At 35.6% G+C, this 16,978-nt stretch overlaps 1 protein-coding gene across 7 annotated transcripts in view; it reads right to left on the bottom strand.

Moving 5' to 3' along the window:
* The window catches only part of CFAP20DC (CFAP20 domain containing), an 83,020-nt gene that overhangs the window by 13,421 nt on the left and 52,621 nt on the right, over window positions 1-16,978 (bottom strand). For all 7 annotated transcript variants that reach the window (XM_054838852.1, XM_054838848.1, XM_054838850.1 and 4 more), the window contains 2 exons: window positions 12,824-13,024; window positions 6,675-6,736 (listed from right to left, as the gene is read on the bottom strand). In XM_054838852.1, the coding sequence (XP_054694827.1) occupies window positions 6,675-6,736; window positions 12,824-13,024 (263 nt within the window). The remainder of the gene's footprint in view (window positions 1-6,674; window positions 6,737-12,823; window positions 13,025-16,978) is intronic.

The following is a 16,978-nucleotide window of genomic DNA, read 5'->3' as shown; positions in this document are numbered from 1 at the left end:
AAGCTAGAGGGCTTTTAAAAATCAATGGAGACACATGACTCAACATAGCACTAACTTTAATATTATCAAATGTGTTAAAGGTGATGCTGTTGAATGCTCCTAGTCTGTGAAAACTACCTTTCTTTTTTCTGAAAAGTAAAAAAAAAAAAAAAGGTATGGAAGAAAACTCTGACCTTTTAGTATATTAATGCACTGAATGGTACAGCATGAAGCTGGAAACTTAATCATCACCACAAAGTGAGAAATATGCTACCTCAGTTTAATTCTTCAAAAACATCAAGTTTTGTCACCAACAAATGTCAAAACCATAAAGGAATCAAAAACAACACTCTTGCACAAACTATACTGGAATAGCAGGGAAGGGAGGTATGGAAACCCAGGCAGTTTTGCTCTGTAAGAAAATGTCGTGTACATATGGGATGTCAGTCAGGGAGCCTGATATGTCTGTATTTAAATAAGCTTCTAGTTCACGAGGAGGATGGAGGAATAAATACGTATTGCATAGACGGGGGCTGGTTAGTGGTAGTAAGCTTTTTCTCTCCAGAAAAGGGAACAATACAACTGGTACAAACCCATTTGTAAGCTTGCCTGCCCTGTGAACTACCCTAAAATCCCAAGGCTCTAAGAGTTGTCAGAACTTGGACTCAGACCTTAGATGCTGGCTTGTGGCTGGACCAAAGCGTCTTGTCATCCACAAACACCAGTGACCCTGGAAGAAGACACGATGGCAAAGGGCAACAGCAACAGTTCAGCTGAATACTGAAGGAGATTGCAGCACTCTGTGAGCAGGGAATCCCAGACTTGGTACAAGGTAACACCTATCTCTTCCTTTCAGTCTAAGAGATCTCAGAGGCATGTAAAATCTCATCCTGCCTATTCTCCATCTACATATAAGCATGGTTAGACAGCTCTGAGTTGCCCAGGAATATTCAGAAAAAGGGTAGAACCAATAAAAGATATTCTCAAGAAGTCCTGAAGTTACCAAAAAAAAAAAACAAAAAAGGAAAAAAAAAAAGAGGTAAACTACATGATGTTAGCATCGATGCAAAAGCACATTTGAAAGCATTGCCACATTTTATATTCAAACCCTTAGTGTATACGCTGCCACATTTTCATGTTCTCAGATTCCCATACAAGGGAAAGCCATTTTTAGATTATTTTAACAAGCTTTTACATGTTAGCCATTTGGTTCTCAACAACGTTTCTGCAGCTAAGCTTTTAACCATCATGATTAAAAATGTTAGCCTTTTAAATTAGATGTTTCCTGTGCCATTTGCTTTTTTTGTCATGTTCTTTTTCATGCATATTATAGCCTGACAAATGCAGCAGAACTTCGCTAATTCAGATTAACGATTGGGAGACCTATTGCAAATTATTCTATTTTGTGGATGAGTAAAATAACTGAACAAGTACAATGAAAAACCAAAGTACATTTTGTGATACATTGTTCTTGTTCACTTATTCTGACAACCGTTGTGTAATTTTATAATACTTCATAATGTGATATTGTCTGTTTTGCAGCAGTAATGGAGTATGATTTTGATCTTGTAATGAATCAAAAACATATATGCTTCTTTGTTTGCAAAACTCAGCCTTTTAAATGTGCTGCTTATGTTATTCTGCTATTTAAGTCTTTGGTTGGAGATACAGGAGACAAAAACCTTTTGTGTCTGAATTTCACAGCATGCATGTTGGAGAAGTCCTGGTGTAGTGCAAATAAACGTTATAGCTACAATCCTTCTTTTACTGCACTGTTTTGTAGGTGAATTTAATCTTACTGAATCTCTCAATGGTGTAACAACACACGCATCAGCTATTGGAAAGTTTAGTTTTCATGTGGGACAGATGAGAGTACTTGAATGGCAGTGTCAAAGCTGAACATACTTTTTATACTTTAGAGTTTGCAGTGGATGTGTTTTTCTGCTGCCATCATTGATATGTTATGCAAATTTCAGGCGTCACGATAATGGCAGTATTTATGGCAACAATAGGTTCTAAAATGACTCCTCTACCAGAAACTTTAAGAAAGTGAAAGAAATAATTTACTTCCTAAAATCAAGAGCAGAGTTATGCATAGAAAGAGGTGTTCATGATATTTAAGTAATATACCAGCATTTTACCAATAATCAAGTTTGAAAAGAACTTGAAACATATTTAAAGGAACACGTTCATCCATTTAATGATTCATTATCTGAACTACTGTGCATACATATCATTTCAAAAATAAGAAAATCACATTGTTTGATAAAGTAGTAATTAAGGATATGGGTTCTGCTTTTTTTTTTCCTTAAGGTAAAACCTACATCTCTTTCTGAGAAGTTTATAGTTATTGTCCTCCTCAAACAGGTTAATCTCCACATCAATGAAACATTTCTTTTGTGCTGATAGATCTCAAATGTACAACATTTATCATAACTGGAGAGATACCTTTACCAGAAAAGGGGAGAAAATGTTACTAGCTTTTTTGGGGTTGTTTGTGTGTTGAGGGTTTATTTTTTTTTATTGTAGCAGAAAGAAGAATGATGACATCCTGATAAGTCTAATGTAACACACATAGGTTACAATGACAAGACAGCTTGCTTTAGTCAGCCTGTACCAAGTTCACATGAAGTGAGGTCAGGGACTGTTAATCCTTTCTCAAAGACCATGGGCCCTTATCAGCCAATTATAGATACAAGGAACTTGATATCACATCCACAAGTAGCAAAGCTACAAAGGACTTCAGCCACAGTACAGTGGTGACACTTTTTATAGATAAAACATAAATCTAGACAAAATGCTGGCCTGAATTGCATCATATTTCCATTCAGCAATTTTAATAAACACTTTGTATCATTGATTTTCCTTAAAATTTTAGGGACCTCATATGCTCCTTAGTTTTAGAGGTTTCTTTTTTATTCACATGACCACTAACAGAACCTAATTTAAACACAAAAAATCCCATTGAAGAAGCAACTGACTTGCATGCACAGATAACAGATAAACAGATTAAACAGATAAATATAGTTTATTTTGCAAGTTAGCTACGAGACTTGGCTTGAGGAAGGTCCTGAATCCTACCACTTCAGAGCAACTGTAACACTTCCACAGCAAAAGCTATGGAGAGAATAATCTCCACGGATGCAGGTCAGAGCATCACAGAGAAGAACAAGACACTGGAAAGGCTAAATGGGAGCTTGATTTTGATTTTAGAGCTGTTAACATATGAAACCCGCCAGCCACTAATAGGGACAACAAATTAAACTTCAGTTTCACAATTATTTTAATTTGTGAATGAAACAGCTTGGTCACTCATTCTTTGGTTTGAGACCACTGATCAATAGACTTTCTCATAAAATGATGCCTGTGCTGATCTTTTATACTTGGCTATGGTCCAAATCAGGCATTTACTATTATCAAATCTCTGTGCCCACAATTCATGATGGGAATACATTTTTTTTTTTTTAACATGTAGAGTCAAATGTCTGGGTAAAACCTAACTGGAAATTTAGCTGTGTAAATTTTGTATGAAATTGCTTAAGAAAATATACTTCTTGTGAAAGGATACCAAATAAAATCCTGAAATATTTGTGTTCTACTTTAGTGTGGTTTCTGGGAAACAGCTGTTTGAACTGGAGGAACAAATTTTATTAGGTAGCTTTGGAAGAGTTGAGTAGCATGCTAACAGAGGATCTGGTGAGGCAATGCTTATAAAGATAGTTTCAACTTATTAAAAACCCCTGTCTCAAAGATGGAAAAAACAGCTTTTATCACAAATAAATTTTCTGGAGAGCATCTGTAGAAGTTCAGAAAATCTATTCATAAAATTAGGCTCAAGTGATCTTCTTCAGAGAGCAGCTCCACATTTTGCAGTTCAATATGGCTGAAATTCCTCTAGAATATTTACTTTCTTTCAACACTTCCTATAAAGAAACTTCCAAACCTTCTATGACACACAAATATTTTGGAGGACAAATGCTTACTAAGTAGACGCAGGGTACACAGCAATTTCCAGCCCCCGCACTGGAGGAAGAAGTAACATAGATAGTTACAGCTTCTTATTTGGAGAGAAGAGAGCAATTCTGAAGTTGAGCTAGGACCATACAGCACATCAGTCAGTGGGAAGTGCATAGCTAAAGCTTGAAACACTGCACATCATCTTGCTCATCCGGCTCTGCAGCCTCTGCAGTCAGCCTGTCTCCTTTCATTAAGTGGTTCTACGCCTTGCAAAGCAGCATGATGTGGAGGTGATTTGTATCGCAGTAGCAATATTCTTGGCAGACTTATGACCTTTACCCAGTGGAGCCAATGGAAAATGAGTCTAGCTGGGTCTTTTTATTGACTGCATTTCCATTATCTTCACAGGCGCTTTCTTTCCTGGCTTGTTCTTTTATCTTATTATGGACAGAAGCTACATTTACTGGACAATAGCTTCCACATTGCTCTCTCCATTTCCCATAAAATATCACTACTGCACTTTAAAAAAGTTACTTGAGACCTGTCAAATTCTTTATTACTCTGCAACAAACAATTTGTTGTTTCGGTAAGTGCATCATGTAACTGTCTTCAGGCCATGACATTTACACCCGCTCATCTACATAGGATATACCGATTTTTCAAATATTCTGCGTGTTCTGCTACATAGCTACAGTAGGCTTACAAAGATTTAGACATTTTCCAGTTGCTCACACATTACTTGTTAAAATTGGCTTTAAAAACAGTTTAGGAACTAAGTTATAGAATTACCGTTAATTTTATCTCCCTCTAATTTAGGTACACACCCTCTGTGAAAAACATTACAGAATTTTCCATCATAAATGAAAGGTAATGATGTGAATAATGGTATTCAAGTCACATCATCTCCAGTTTTTATATCATGATGCAAACTGACCTCATAATTTTGTCATCTTCTGTATTTACAGCCCAATAATGCTTTTCTGGCAGTTCACAAGGGCTACTGAATTTATGAGGCACTTGCAAGTCAGGTATTTTATGAATACTTTGCCTGCATTTCTCGAAAATGATTTCTAGAGAAATTTAAGTCTACTGTGCGTACTGGATTAAAATAGCATAAGAACTAAGTCGTAATTTATACTATTTTGTTTTAAATTTTATTATATGGAAATACAAGTTTTCATTGTTGATCATATTAACTTGATATGATGAAATGCTTTATTTTTACAGATAATAGTGTTTATTCTGTTTTTCAGTATATAAAATGTACCAAGTACTAAATTGCTTTAGCAAATGCATAAAAATAACTTAATAAAACCTGACTCAACCAATGTATGGGCAAAAAGAAGACAAACAATGTCGCTTGCACTGAAATACAGGCAATTCTAATGCCATCAGAATTATGAAATCAATTCTGGAATAAAGAATTCTTGACAAAGCGTCAGTCACAAGGTACCTGATATCTTACTCTGTGGACTACAGTCAAGTGTGTTTGTCCACTTCAGCCACTGTAACAATTCCTAAGGACAGACAGAGTTCCTCTGATAACCACCACCCAAGGCAGAGAGATTTTCTGGACCAACATGAGCACTTTGATTTACATGTGAAAGGGAATAGGAATCCAGAATTGTATTTTAACTCCAGTAACATATTTTGTGCGCTAGGAAACATACGGCTGCATGTTGAAATAACTGATGTGTCTGCGTGAACTTGCACAGCAAGTTTCATAGTGTTCACTTCATAAAATCTAACAAGAAGATAATAAACACGTGGATGGCAAGTGAGACAAGTGACTGAAAACATCTGTGTAAGGAGAAATGCATATTATCCTGCTCAACTGACTGGCAGTGCACTATCATAAAACATTTCAAACTGCTGATTAAAGCTAAAGAAGTTGTATCTGAAATGTCCATTCCTCCTATTCCTCCCAACACATACATTGTCCAGTTAAACCTTGAACAAGCAAAATCCACATTAATTGCACCAAGTGAAAATGAAACAAGACTACTTTTTAGAATAAGTATGCCTCTTGTTAAGGCTGTTAAAAATTGACAAAGTGATGCTGGAGTTTCACAGGTACAAGGCAGTTCTGAAACTGGACAATTAATTTTGATTGTCTCAATTTAATTATTTCTCCCTAGCTACCTTCTCCCCTTGTCTTCAAACCCCAATCTCATGTTACTTTAAAGTCACAGGGATTTTGTTGCTGATTCCAAACAAAACAGATCAAGCTAAAAACTGAACAGCCAAAATATGCTGTAGACAGGATCCCTTTGAGGTATCCCACAGCCCTGTAACACCCTCTCCTGACTGGGCTATCTATCGAAAAGTTCTAAGTAAGTAACATTAAAATCTTTTGCAACAAATGGATTTCCTGACACCGACAGTCACGTACAGAATCCTAGTTCTAAGCCTTCAAAGCAGAGAGGGAGAGAGGGAGAAAGAAATAGGTATGTGTATGTCAGATTTGCTGAATCATGCATCAAAGCAGACGTAGGAGCAATGCCTATGTTGGTTGCTTTAAATACACAGTGGTACAATCAAAACATGCAGAATTCAGTTCTACATTCCAGGACAACGCAGACATACTGCAGACAATGACTAAAACAAGCAATAGTAAAGCCTTCTGAGAGGAGGTTGCAATTGAAAAGAGATTTAAGATTAAATCAAAGAATGTCACATTTAATATTCAGAACACTCTAACCGAATCCTTACTGCCTAGGCTATGAATTGAATCTTACCGTGGGTTGGAATGAGAGAGTGGGCTCATTTCTTTCTGATAGTGATGCTCCTGACTGACAGGCTATGGAAAACAGAAAATAATAGTGAGATATTAACTTTGCAAATATACTTTCAGAATGTTTAGAAGTATGTAAGAGATATTCAAGAGCATACACATTTACAGCTTCTGATATTAGAATTTTACAGTCTTTTTTTTAATGTGTGAAATTTAAAAGGGATATTCAGATCTTAACTGTGCAAAAGTACAACTTCACAGATGATTCTTGTCCGGGTTGAAATACATATGAATTAAGGAGTCAACCACATGGTCATTTCTCTACTGTCCCCTCTGTGGGGACAGAGTCAGGAAGCAGAGAAGGAAGGGTGACAAAGTCTTGTCTGACAGAAAAGTCTGGACTGTACGTGTACAGGAAACGCGGTGCAGGGATTCTTAGTTGGATCTGTACAGAACCAGATTCTTAAGACTAGACAACACTGAGCCAGGGCTAACAGGGGTGGCAGACATGGTTCCTCTCTCCTCAGAAGCACCATTAACAACAATTTTAGCAGTCCCAAATGAAGTTTGCTGAAGCACATATGCTTCTCTACGGCACTGCCAATTTGAAACCTGGATTAAGTGGTTCACGAACAGCTAACAGTGGACTGTATGAATATTAATACAAAATATGATCACTTTCCACAGTCTTCAAATCTCACCTACTCATTGTAAGAATGTTCCCCAAAGGTTTTAAACTACATTTGGTTTATGGCATTAAAAACAGTTATTTGCAAGAAAGATCAATATAGTAAACTGGTACAAAAATTCAAGACTTAAAATTCAGAAATACATTTTCTCTCAGTATACATGTAGTGCTTCCAGAAGAGACCCTCCCCCTTGCCATAATCACACACCTCAAAAGCAGTTCTAAAAAAAATAAAAAAAAATCACTGAAGCAAAAGCAAAAATACAAGCATACATTAAAAATACTTATGCAATTTAGTACACAAAATGCTAAAAATAAATACTAGGCATTATGAAAGTGATTGCTTTTTTACAGAAATCAATATGAAAATGAGTATGTTCTCATGGCTTCAGGAAGTAGGGAAGGATGTTATAAAATATATGTTCAGGATGAATGACATCCTAATTATTGCCAAATATGAGTCACTGCCTGGCAGTGGATAGTGCAGTTCCCAAATGATGGCTAGTGGAAGACTGAGGATGAGACAGAAAGTGAATTAGTCAGCCCATGAACCAGAAAATCTGTCTAAATAATTTTTACTCTCATTTCATAGTAAATAATAGTCTGCCTCAGTTTTGCAATTTGACTTGATGTGAACAGAACCCTCCAGGGGTTGTCAAACAGAGCTCTCCGTTGGAATAATTCTGGGTTTAAATATCAACTCCTCTTGTCCGTCAGACTTCAGTTCTGCCAGACCATTTCTGTGTTAAGTGGCTTTCTTTTCTGAATCATTACAAAGGAGGACAGAAGACCGTCCACAAATTAGGCATGAACCTCGAAGTACCCTTTCAGATATTTTGCAGACTAAGGCCTATGTGAATTTCCATTTAGGAAGTTGCTTGGGCAAAAAGGCATCTTTCTTCTCTGTGAGTACTGCTTACTTGAATGACAGGTCGTAGTGGTAAGCATATGTTGGAGTCTGCTAATGGAGCATTATACCACTACAAGTTTCTATTATATATCCTGTGAGCAATCTTGGAGAATCTTCCTTCTCCTTTGCATTTCTGACTGAGTATCAGGGACCATATGCAAGAAGATATCCCAAATTCTCTTACACATCTTGCTCCAGAATGTTTGTGTTGTATCTGAAGTGGTGCCTGAAGTGTGGAAACCGCTATCCAAGAATGGGCCAGTTCCCTGACAGGGCAGGTAGGTCATACTGGATCTCTAGAACAAAGCAAGGCATTTCAGCAGAAATAATTTGTAAGCTTTGCAAATTTTCTTGGATAATGTATGTATGTGTGGGTATAAACTTCCATCATACTCTGCAATATATAGAACTCTGCCTTTCATATTGTTGCAAAGCTAATATGGAATTTCATAGACCTTAAGATTTAAGAAAACATTCAGGTAAGATACAGTCAAATAAAGTCTTTTAAAATATTTAGTTCCACATACACATATTATTGATTTGGAACTGTGCCCCACACACATTTTACAAGGGTTTACAATCCTCCTTCAAAATAAATCCATTTTAAAATAGAAGTTTTTCATATTTATAACTGATAGCTATGCTGGGCAATGTATAATATTCAAAGCTATTTTATTCCTTTTTGGCTGTCATAGTTTACAGCAGCTGCTAAACAACTTACATTTCAACGATTCCTCCTGACAGCATATATTCAGTTCTTGGTAAACGATCACAGATTATAAAATACAGTTTTAGTGTATCTGTTTTATAGTTGTTTAAGGACATCTGTTCTAACTGCAAGTTAGCAATATGATTGATCTATGTGCCTTTACATGCAGAAGGGTTTCTGAGTTTCATTAGAGTCAGTAACATGAGAATTTTCAATGAATCTGGAAATCAGACTAACAATGACAAGTGATGGAAAAAATAAACTCACTGAAAATGTGTTTTATATATAAAATATTACTTTGATACATAAGTTCACTATGTAACATCACTGTATCCTGCCCTGCCTTGCAAAATATCACAGGTACTTCAAAATGAAAGACACAAAAAGCTGCCTTCTGGTGGTGCTGTTGCCATAGCTTCAACTAAAGGACAAAAATGTAAAAACAAAAATTTGGAATAAAAATATTCCTTACTTATCTTTGAAGAACATAAGAGAAAGCTATAGATACTACTGATTTAAATAATCAGAAAGATACAACCTGGAAACACATGTAAGCGTGAAAGTTTAATCATGACAAAAACTTCAAGCCTCTTTAATTTCTCAAACTACAGTATGAGGATTGTTTCTATTTCTCTATATACTGCACTGCTAAAATCATTTGCCTACACAACTGGAAAATGGCTAGAGGTATATACTTTCCTGCAGTTTGTACATCTGATTTTGGAAGGATTGATCATTTGCAAATTCTCTTGAATCAACTCGAATGAGAATGGTACTAAAGATCAGTGACATAAAAACAAATTTGCTTTTATTCTACACATATATGTTTTTACATAAATATATCAGGAATAAATAGATACATAAAAGGAACACTTATTGGTAAAAACTCAAAGCTGAAGAAACAATGACTTTACTCATTTTAGGTCTTACACCAAGATCATGCAAGGCTGAAGACTGAAATCCAGAAGGAACAGCCTTCTAATGTGTTGTAATCACTCCAACTAGGCTGCATTTTGATCTCTCAGTTACGTAGATTCCCTATGCATACAGTAACACATTTACTGCACGTGTGAATGTTATGTATGGGGATTCACTGAAAACAGCTATATGAAATTATCTGATAGATTTATGAATTTGAAAGCCAGAGGGAAGACTTACATCAAGTCATGACCATATGTATGTCACAGGCTATTAAACTGTAGATCACCAGTAAAAAACCCTGAAAAATATCAGATCTAGAACTGAATGAACCGTGAAGTGGATCCCTCTGAATATACTCTACTCAGAGATAATTCCCTCCTGACTGCTTTTGATATTTGTCAGTTGACCACTTCTAAATTTGTTCAAGGCATGCATTATTAATATTGTATGCTGCTCATTTTTAAACAAATATTTATGATGGTCTTAGCATGTTACATCTAAGCAGTTCCCTTGTCAATTGTATCTTCATCAAGAAAACTAGATTTTTTTGAACAGGACATATTTTCTATAAAACGATCTTGACTATCATTAACCATATTACCACCCTTTAAATCTCTGTTAACTGAATCCCACACCAGATTTTTCACTGTTTTGACAATATCATCAGACTAGCTGGCCTACATTAACTTCTTCATTTCAGCTACCCATATGAATACTGGCACAGCATCACTACTCTCTTCTGAAATGTTGCAAGCATATCAAAATATACTAAAATTTAACACCAGCATACCAAAAAAGACCCCAATTACTCCTTCAAAAGCTTCTGTGTTAAACAACTTGGGATGATCAAATTGCCTTCCCTAATAAATGCTGTTTATAACCTTCTTAGATACTAAAGGTCTAGAAAATGAACTATCAGCCTCACATGACTACTCCGCATTTTTCCAAACATTGGAATAGAATTACATCAAGCAGTGTTAAACACACAAGTCCATACCCCACAAACTTGTACCACATCTGTGAATAGCTGGTGCCATGGCAGCTATCTGAAAGGAAAATAGAATCGATAGATACGGTGGACTAAGCAACATGGTACTGGTACAGAGTCTCTCTGCAAAAAGGTAGAGGAATATGGGTAGGGAAGACCACGAAAGCTGAATTTCAGCAGTCTTTGCTGTAGTGAGGGACTAAGTGGTTAGTCCTGATCTGAGAAAGATTAGGTTTCCTTTCTAAATTATCTCTTCCTGGAAATGAGGTTCTTGCCACTAAATCTTCAAACCTCAATGCCCACCGTGCAAAATGCAGAGGAGAAACCTGACAAGGCTGTATGTATAAGACGCACCAACACTTCCGTCAACTGAATGAAATTTGAAAACCTTCTCTCTCAAATATGTTGCCTTATACACTTGATGCATGAAGAGAAAGATGGCCACAAAGGACCATTATGAAAAACTACAGCTATATTAAATTGCAATTTAAATAACTAACCTATTATATCTATAGACTTTTTTAGAGTGATGCTATTAGTCTGAAGCTACAGAAGCTGATCAAGGCAGTAAGATCAAAGAACTGTCTTTGCAATCACACTGTGTTTCACTGAATACTGGAGCAGTACATTTTACTTTAAAAGTTCATTTTGTTTTAGTCATGTAATTTGTAATAACCAAACCTGACATGTCTAAATATTCTTATCAATTTCGTTATAATTAAACTACTAAAAAATTAATGAGACTGCTATTCTCTTTATTTAATTGAATTCCATTTGTCCAGTCTTGCAGATTTACACCATGTTTAAGGCTATGTAGTGAGTACTGGGAAAACGGATTGGAAATATGATGAAATCAACCGAACGTGTAACATTGACATATCTCAAATAGTCAAAACCAACTAATGTTTCTCTGATATGCTGCAAAATACTACTCTGTAAACCAAGTTCTTATTTGTACAATTACCCAACTATCGATACATCTCTTCTCATTTGAAACCTCCACTTACTAGCGTACAACACCATGTTGATCAGTCACTATGGAAGATTGCTACTATACTTGGGCCCTATAGATCCCATTTTAGAGCATTTACTCTACAATAGTTCATATTGGGACAACACAGCAGTGTTTAACTCTTCTAACCTTGGATCTGCCTCTGAAAGCTGTGTTGTGTGCTTTACTTAAGCCACATTCATTGTTTATTATTGTTTCACCTATAAGAAGAACTAGGTTGCTGAGATATAAATGGAATATGAGGTTATCTAGTTTTACAGCAGCTCCTGCAAGTACCTTTATATAGTTGCTGAAGTGTTATTCTGTGATTTCATACATTCAGTACTCTTTGGTGGAGTGCAACAAATACTCCTCCGCTTCCTACAATAATACTCTGTCACGTAGTGCAGCTGTGTGTGATTTTGTACCACTTTGTACCAGGACAAAGAAGGATACAAGGTGCAAAATACAGAAGGATCACATAATAAGTGCTCGGAACTACTGCAGCTTTTTGCCGCTGTTCTGCTTCAGTCCTTTAAACAGTTAGCTTTTCAGTAATGAGACTTTATCATTGTGAGAAGCAATTATTTTCCATTACTCACATGGAATGCAGTTGCTGACTGGTGTATCTGGTTTTCATTCATTTTGGAACTATTTTTAAGTACTATATCACACACCTGCAGGCTGTCAGCCGCTACTGTGACAAGCTGTACAGCCTACATGATTATTCAGGGTTTTAGGAAGGAATATATATAAATAGATTTGCTCTTTGTCCATGTTGGTACTACAGAACCTACTGGAAGTGCATGTGTTTTGGTTCCGTGTTTTACAAGTTCTAAAAAATGTTTGGTAATGTTACCTTAAACTTCAAAGCTTCTCAAAGAAATTTTAATATTTGAGATCCCTGCCTCTCAAAATTGAGAAAATACTGTGGGTTTAGACTTACTGGTGGGAAACAAGAGTTCCAAGTTGCTGTATCACTGCTTGTACTTATGCTAACATTGCAGTTGTCTATCTGTGATGCGCTCAGCCCATGTGAGATCCCAGTATCCCTTAATTCTTCATTTTGTTGTCTCTTCATGCTAGCCAGCATCTGTAGTTCAGGTGAACTCAGTCTATCTGACCGGTAGTTTTTCCAGTCATACTCCTGTGAAATAAAATGGAAAAAATCAACAATATAGACAGGATCATGGAACAGAATATATGAATGAGACCAGATACCTTGGAGAATCTCTTGGGTAATCTTCAAGAAGCTATAACATTAAGAGAGAAACAAAATGTTTACTAAGAAAGATTAGTTAACAAATTTCTGTCGAGCTGTGAAGATCAAGCATATTTAGACATAATTACAGGAAGGAGGAAGAATGCAAACACTGCTATGGACTGTAGTTTGGATCCAGGGTATTTGGTAAAGTTGCTTTTCCACTGTAATTAAAAACAGAAGATAAAAGCAGCCTTTCAGAAGTTCAAAAATCTGGCAGCTAAAATTACTTAATCATTAAATGCAAATCTTGAAATAAGCCAAATCATACAGTTATCATAGTATAATAAACACCATCAACATAACATTTAGTTATTTGTCAAGCACAGCATAAAATTCCTCTAGAAAGCTACACATGTCAGCGCTAAAGTTTAAGTTATTTTGGTAACTTGCTAGCATATACATTTTAAAATAAACATCATTATATTTTCATATTTCTTTATATTCATTGGTTGAATTGTTAATGTAACTCTAATTGTTATATCAAACTTGATCCACAAGCTAAAAACATGTATTAACTATTTTGCAGTTTGTACTTATGCCTCACACAAAACCTCATGATAAGATTGTTTAAGTTCACCCAACCTGCTGTGGCATCATCTTTGTTTAAAGAACTCCTTAAAGAAAAACTTTCCCATTTTTAAAGGGTCTACATAGATTGCTATTTCACAAAGGAATGGGTCTAATACTTGAGGCCTCTAGTTTTGGTTCTGAATGGAATTACCAAACAGTTCTGCAACCTCACAGCCTGTTTCGCTGTGGAGAGGTACGGGGTAACTGAAGACCTTAAGAACACAAGCAAGTCAGCCGTACTAATGAGATTAAAATTGCTAGCTTTTCCTGCTGTGAAATCCTGTCTGCAGTGTTTCGGTGTGACTTCTGGGGTACAAAAGTCACCTTACCACCAGAAGACACGCTGAAATATTACACACAGGAGTTATTACTACAACCTCCTCTGCTTTCTTCCTATGCATACAAGACACATATCCAAGTCTTCTATGTGGATTATCATCATGAATTGGTCACACCTGAGACACAGGAAAACTTGAACTGCAGCTTTATCTTAGGAAGAGAAATAGTACAGTAACATTCAATACCTTCAGGCTATGACATCACACACACAACATTTGCTTTTAAAAACACTCATGAATATATGTGTTTAAGAAAATATTACATAGGTTCAAATTGTTCAGCTCCACAGAAGTATGACGCAAACAGCCCCCAAAAGATGTTACACATTGGACATTGATTTTCTTATTTTAAGGAAATCACGCAAAAAGAAATCTATATACCCTGGATTTTCACGTATATTGCTTTCTATTTCACATGCAAAGTGCTCACTTTCACTAGAAAGATTATACAGCATCACTGCTGAAAAAAGGTTATTTTCAGTGACACACAGTACCTTTTTTCTGTTTTAGGGAGTTCCATATACCTTAATAAAACTGTATGTTCTAGGAATCGGAAAAGCATTATTGTCTGTCTGATCCCCTTTCCTGCCAGCTTTTTTTGTCCTTGGGATCGGAGCAGAGCCAGACAATGAAGGATACTACATTACTTCCCCTCCAGAAGCTGAACTGGGGATATGCTCACAGATTCATTCACAGTGCTGAACTCGAAGGATAGGATGTACAATACAATGCACACTGGAAGGGAATTTTGGATCAAGGACAGATGGAGAAACCCTTCCTTTTTAATAATACATGTAATGGCAACAGAAACTTGATTTCAGCTCAAGCTCTAGAATATTTCAATACATATTTGCAACAAAAGTTTTACGATAAAAACACGTAGCATATTTTTATTTCTTCATGGCTGCCATAAAAAAAATCAACAGTTATTATCTCAATAGTATGTAAAATAATACTTGCTATTTTAACTCTAGTTAAGAAATTAAGTACCATTCAGTAAAGACTGCTGCCCAGCATTAAGTTTGTGGGAGTAGCAACTCTGCCATGTATTTCTGATGTTTCATTCTGACTACCATGATATTAGATTTCACTTCAAGCCATCTATTGCAAATAACCAGTCAAAAAGAAAATTAGCACTGAAATAACAAAATAAACCACCTTTGATGGGAAGTATGCCTGCAAGCTGACAATCAGTGGTAAATACATCACAGGAAACAGGATTTTTGGCACAGATAAATGGAGTCTGCCATTTTCTAGAAGGTATAAGATGATGACAGAAGCTGTTAGCACAGCTGCCACCCCTTTTTTACCTCTGGGTTTTGAGGTTCAAGCTTCATTCCTGAATAGTGTGATTATTACTATCATTTTTAATTCTAAAACAATATATGATGTTTTCTCTAGACCCTTACTAAACATAAGTTATTGGCTCAGTTACTATTAGTTATTTGTTCACTTCATACAAAGTTCGCTATGTTACATCTTTGAAAGTCAGCTTTTCTCTGATATATTAGTATTCTACCAGATCTACAGCTGCTATAACTTAGCTGTCTTACTGAAGATGCTGATTTCCTGTTAATTTTCCTATATAGAAGCCTTCTGCATTTATTTGATTATTGTAAGAGAAGCTTCGGCTTATCTTTCTTACCTCATATACGAAGCAATCGGTATGCAGTCGTTAAAATGACAGCATGAACTAGCACCATGCAGAATAAAAGCACTAAGCATTGAAAGGACATTTTTCTCATTCTCTTTTTAATAAAAGGAAAACATTACCCAACCTTGACTGTCTTTTCCTTTGCATCTATGAAAAAAGATGTATAGATTTTTCCCCCCAGTTTATTTCAAATTGTCACTCTGTTTTCTTTTCTTGCAATGGTCTCACTCTAGGAATACCATACTCAAAGGAGAATAGATCTCATGACAATTTTCTGTCTGTAACATCCTGTAGAATAAACTCCTTGTAATAAAGGAGAAATAGTTTGGATTATTTATTCTGTAGCTTCAGATGACTACTACAAAAAACCCTCTTCACAAATTTTATTTTTAGCCAATTTTCAATGAGAGAATTTGAAAACTGAATTTGAGATTAAGTTCACTTTGTAATTTAAGAGAAACTTTTGATGTAAGAAGCAATTTTGCATTACTCATAAATTTGTCTAAAATTAATATTTCATTTAATAATTAAAAGCTTATCTTGTCTTTTTGCATATCCTCCCTTTATGATAAAGTATTTTTATTAAGTACTTAAAACTTTTGCTAGATTGACAAAACCTGTTGTTTAAAGAATATTTTTCATATATAATGACATTTGCATTCTTCTAGGTTCAAATGATTTATTCAGAATTACTTGAATGTAGTTATATGCGCAGAAAACTTTAATTACCAGCTATCTACATGCTTGCAATATTACCCAGAGGGCTGTACTTCTGTCCTAATTAAAAATATTTGAACTTAATAATAGAGAATTCTATTAAAACATGAATAAAACATTACAAGCAACCAGGTCCTTAAACTGTATTAAGTAGCTAGCAAATCGACTGCAGGAAGAGCTGGTTAAGCATTTTTTCTCTTTACCAGTCCTCCATATGAGGAGATTAGAAGAGACTACATCTCTGTAAACTCTCACTCTTTCATACAAAACTATCCTTTCATACATAATTCTTAAAAACAATCAACAGTGTTTCAAAATGGAAATAAAATAATTACCTGCCCACAGCCAACAAAAAAACCTCCAGTGACTCACTGACTCACTGTAGTTAACAATATTATATGTCAGCGCTTCTTTTCTTGAAGCTTGCGAGGACCTAGAATACCAGTTTCTTCCTGCAAAACTGCTCCAAGCAGATGGAAAAAAGCTTTACATATGTATGTCATGAAAAGGTGGGCAGATTCAATTAGCTTATTATATTAATTTTTAAATTATTGGAAA

Source organism: Grus americana, chromosome 11, assembly GCF_028858705.1.
Source record: "Grus americana isolate bGruAme1 chromosome 11, bGruAme1.mat, whole genome shotgun sequence".
NCBI lineage: Eukaryota > Metazoa > Chordata > Aves > Gruiformes > Gruidae > Grus > Grus americana.
The sequence above is the reverse complement of the archived record's forward strand: the minus strand, read 5'-3'. Positions and strand labels throughout refer to the sequence as shown.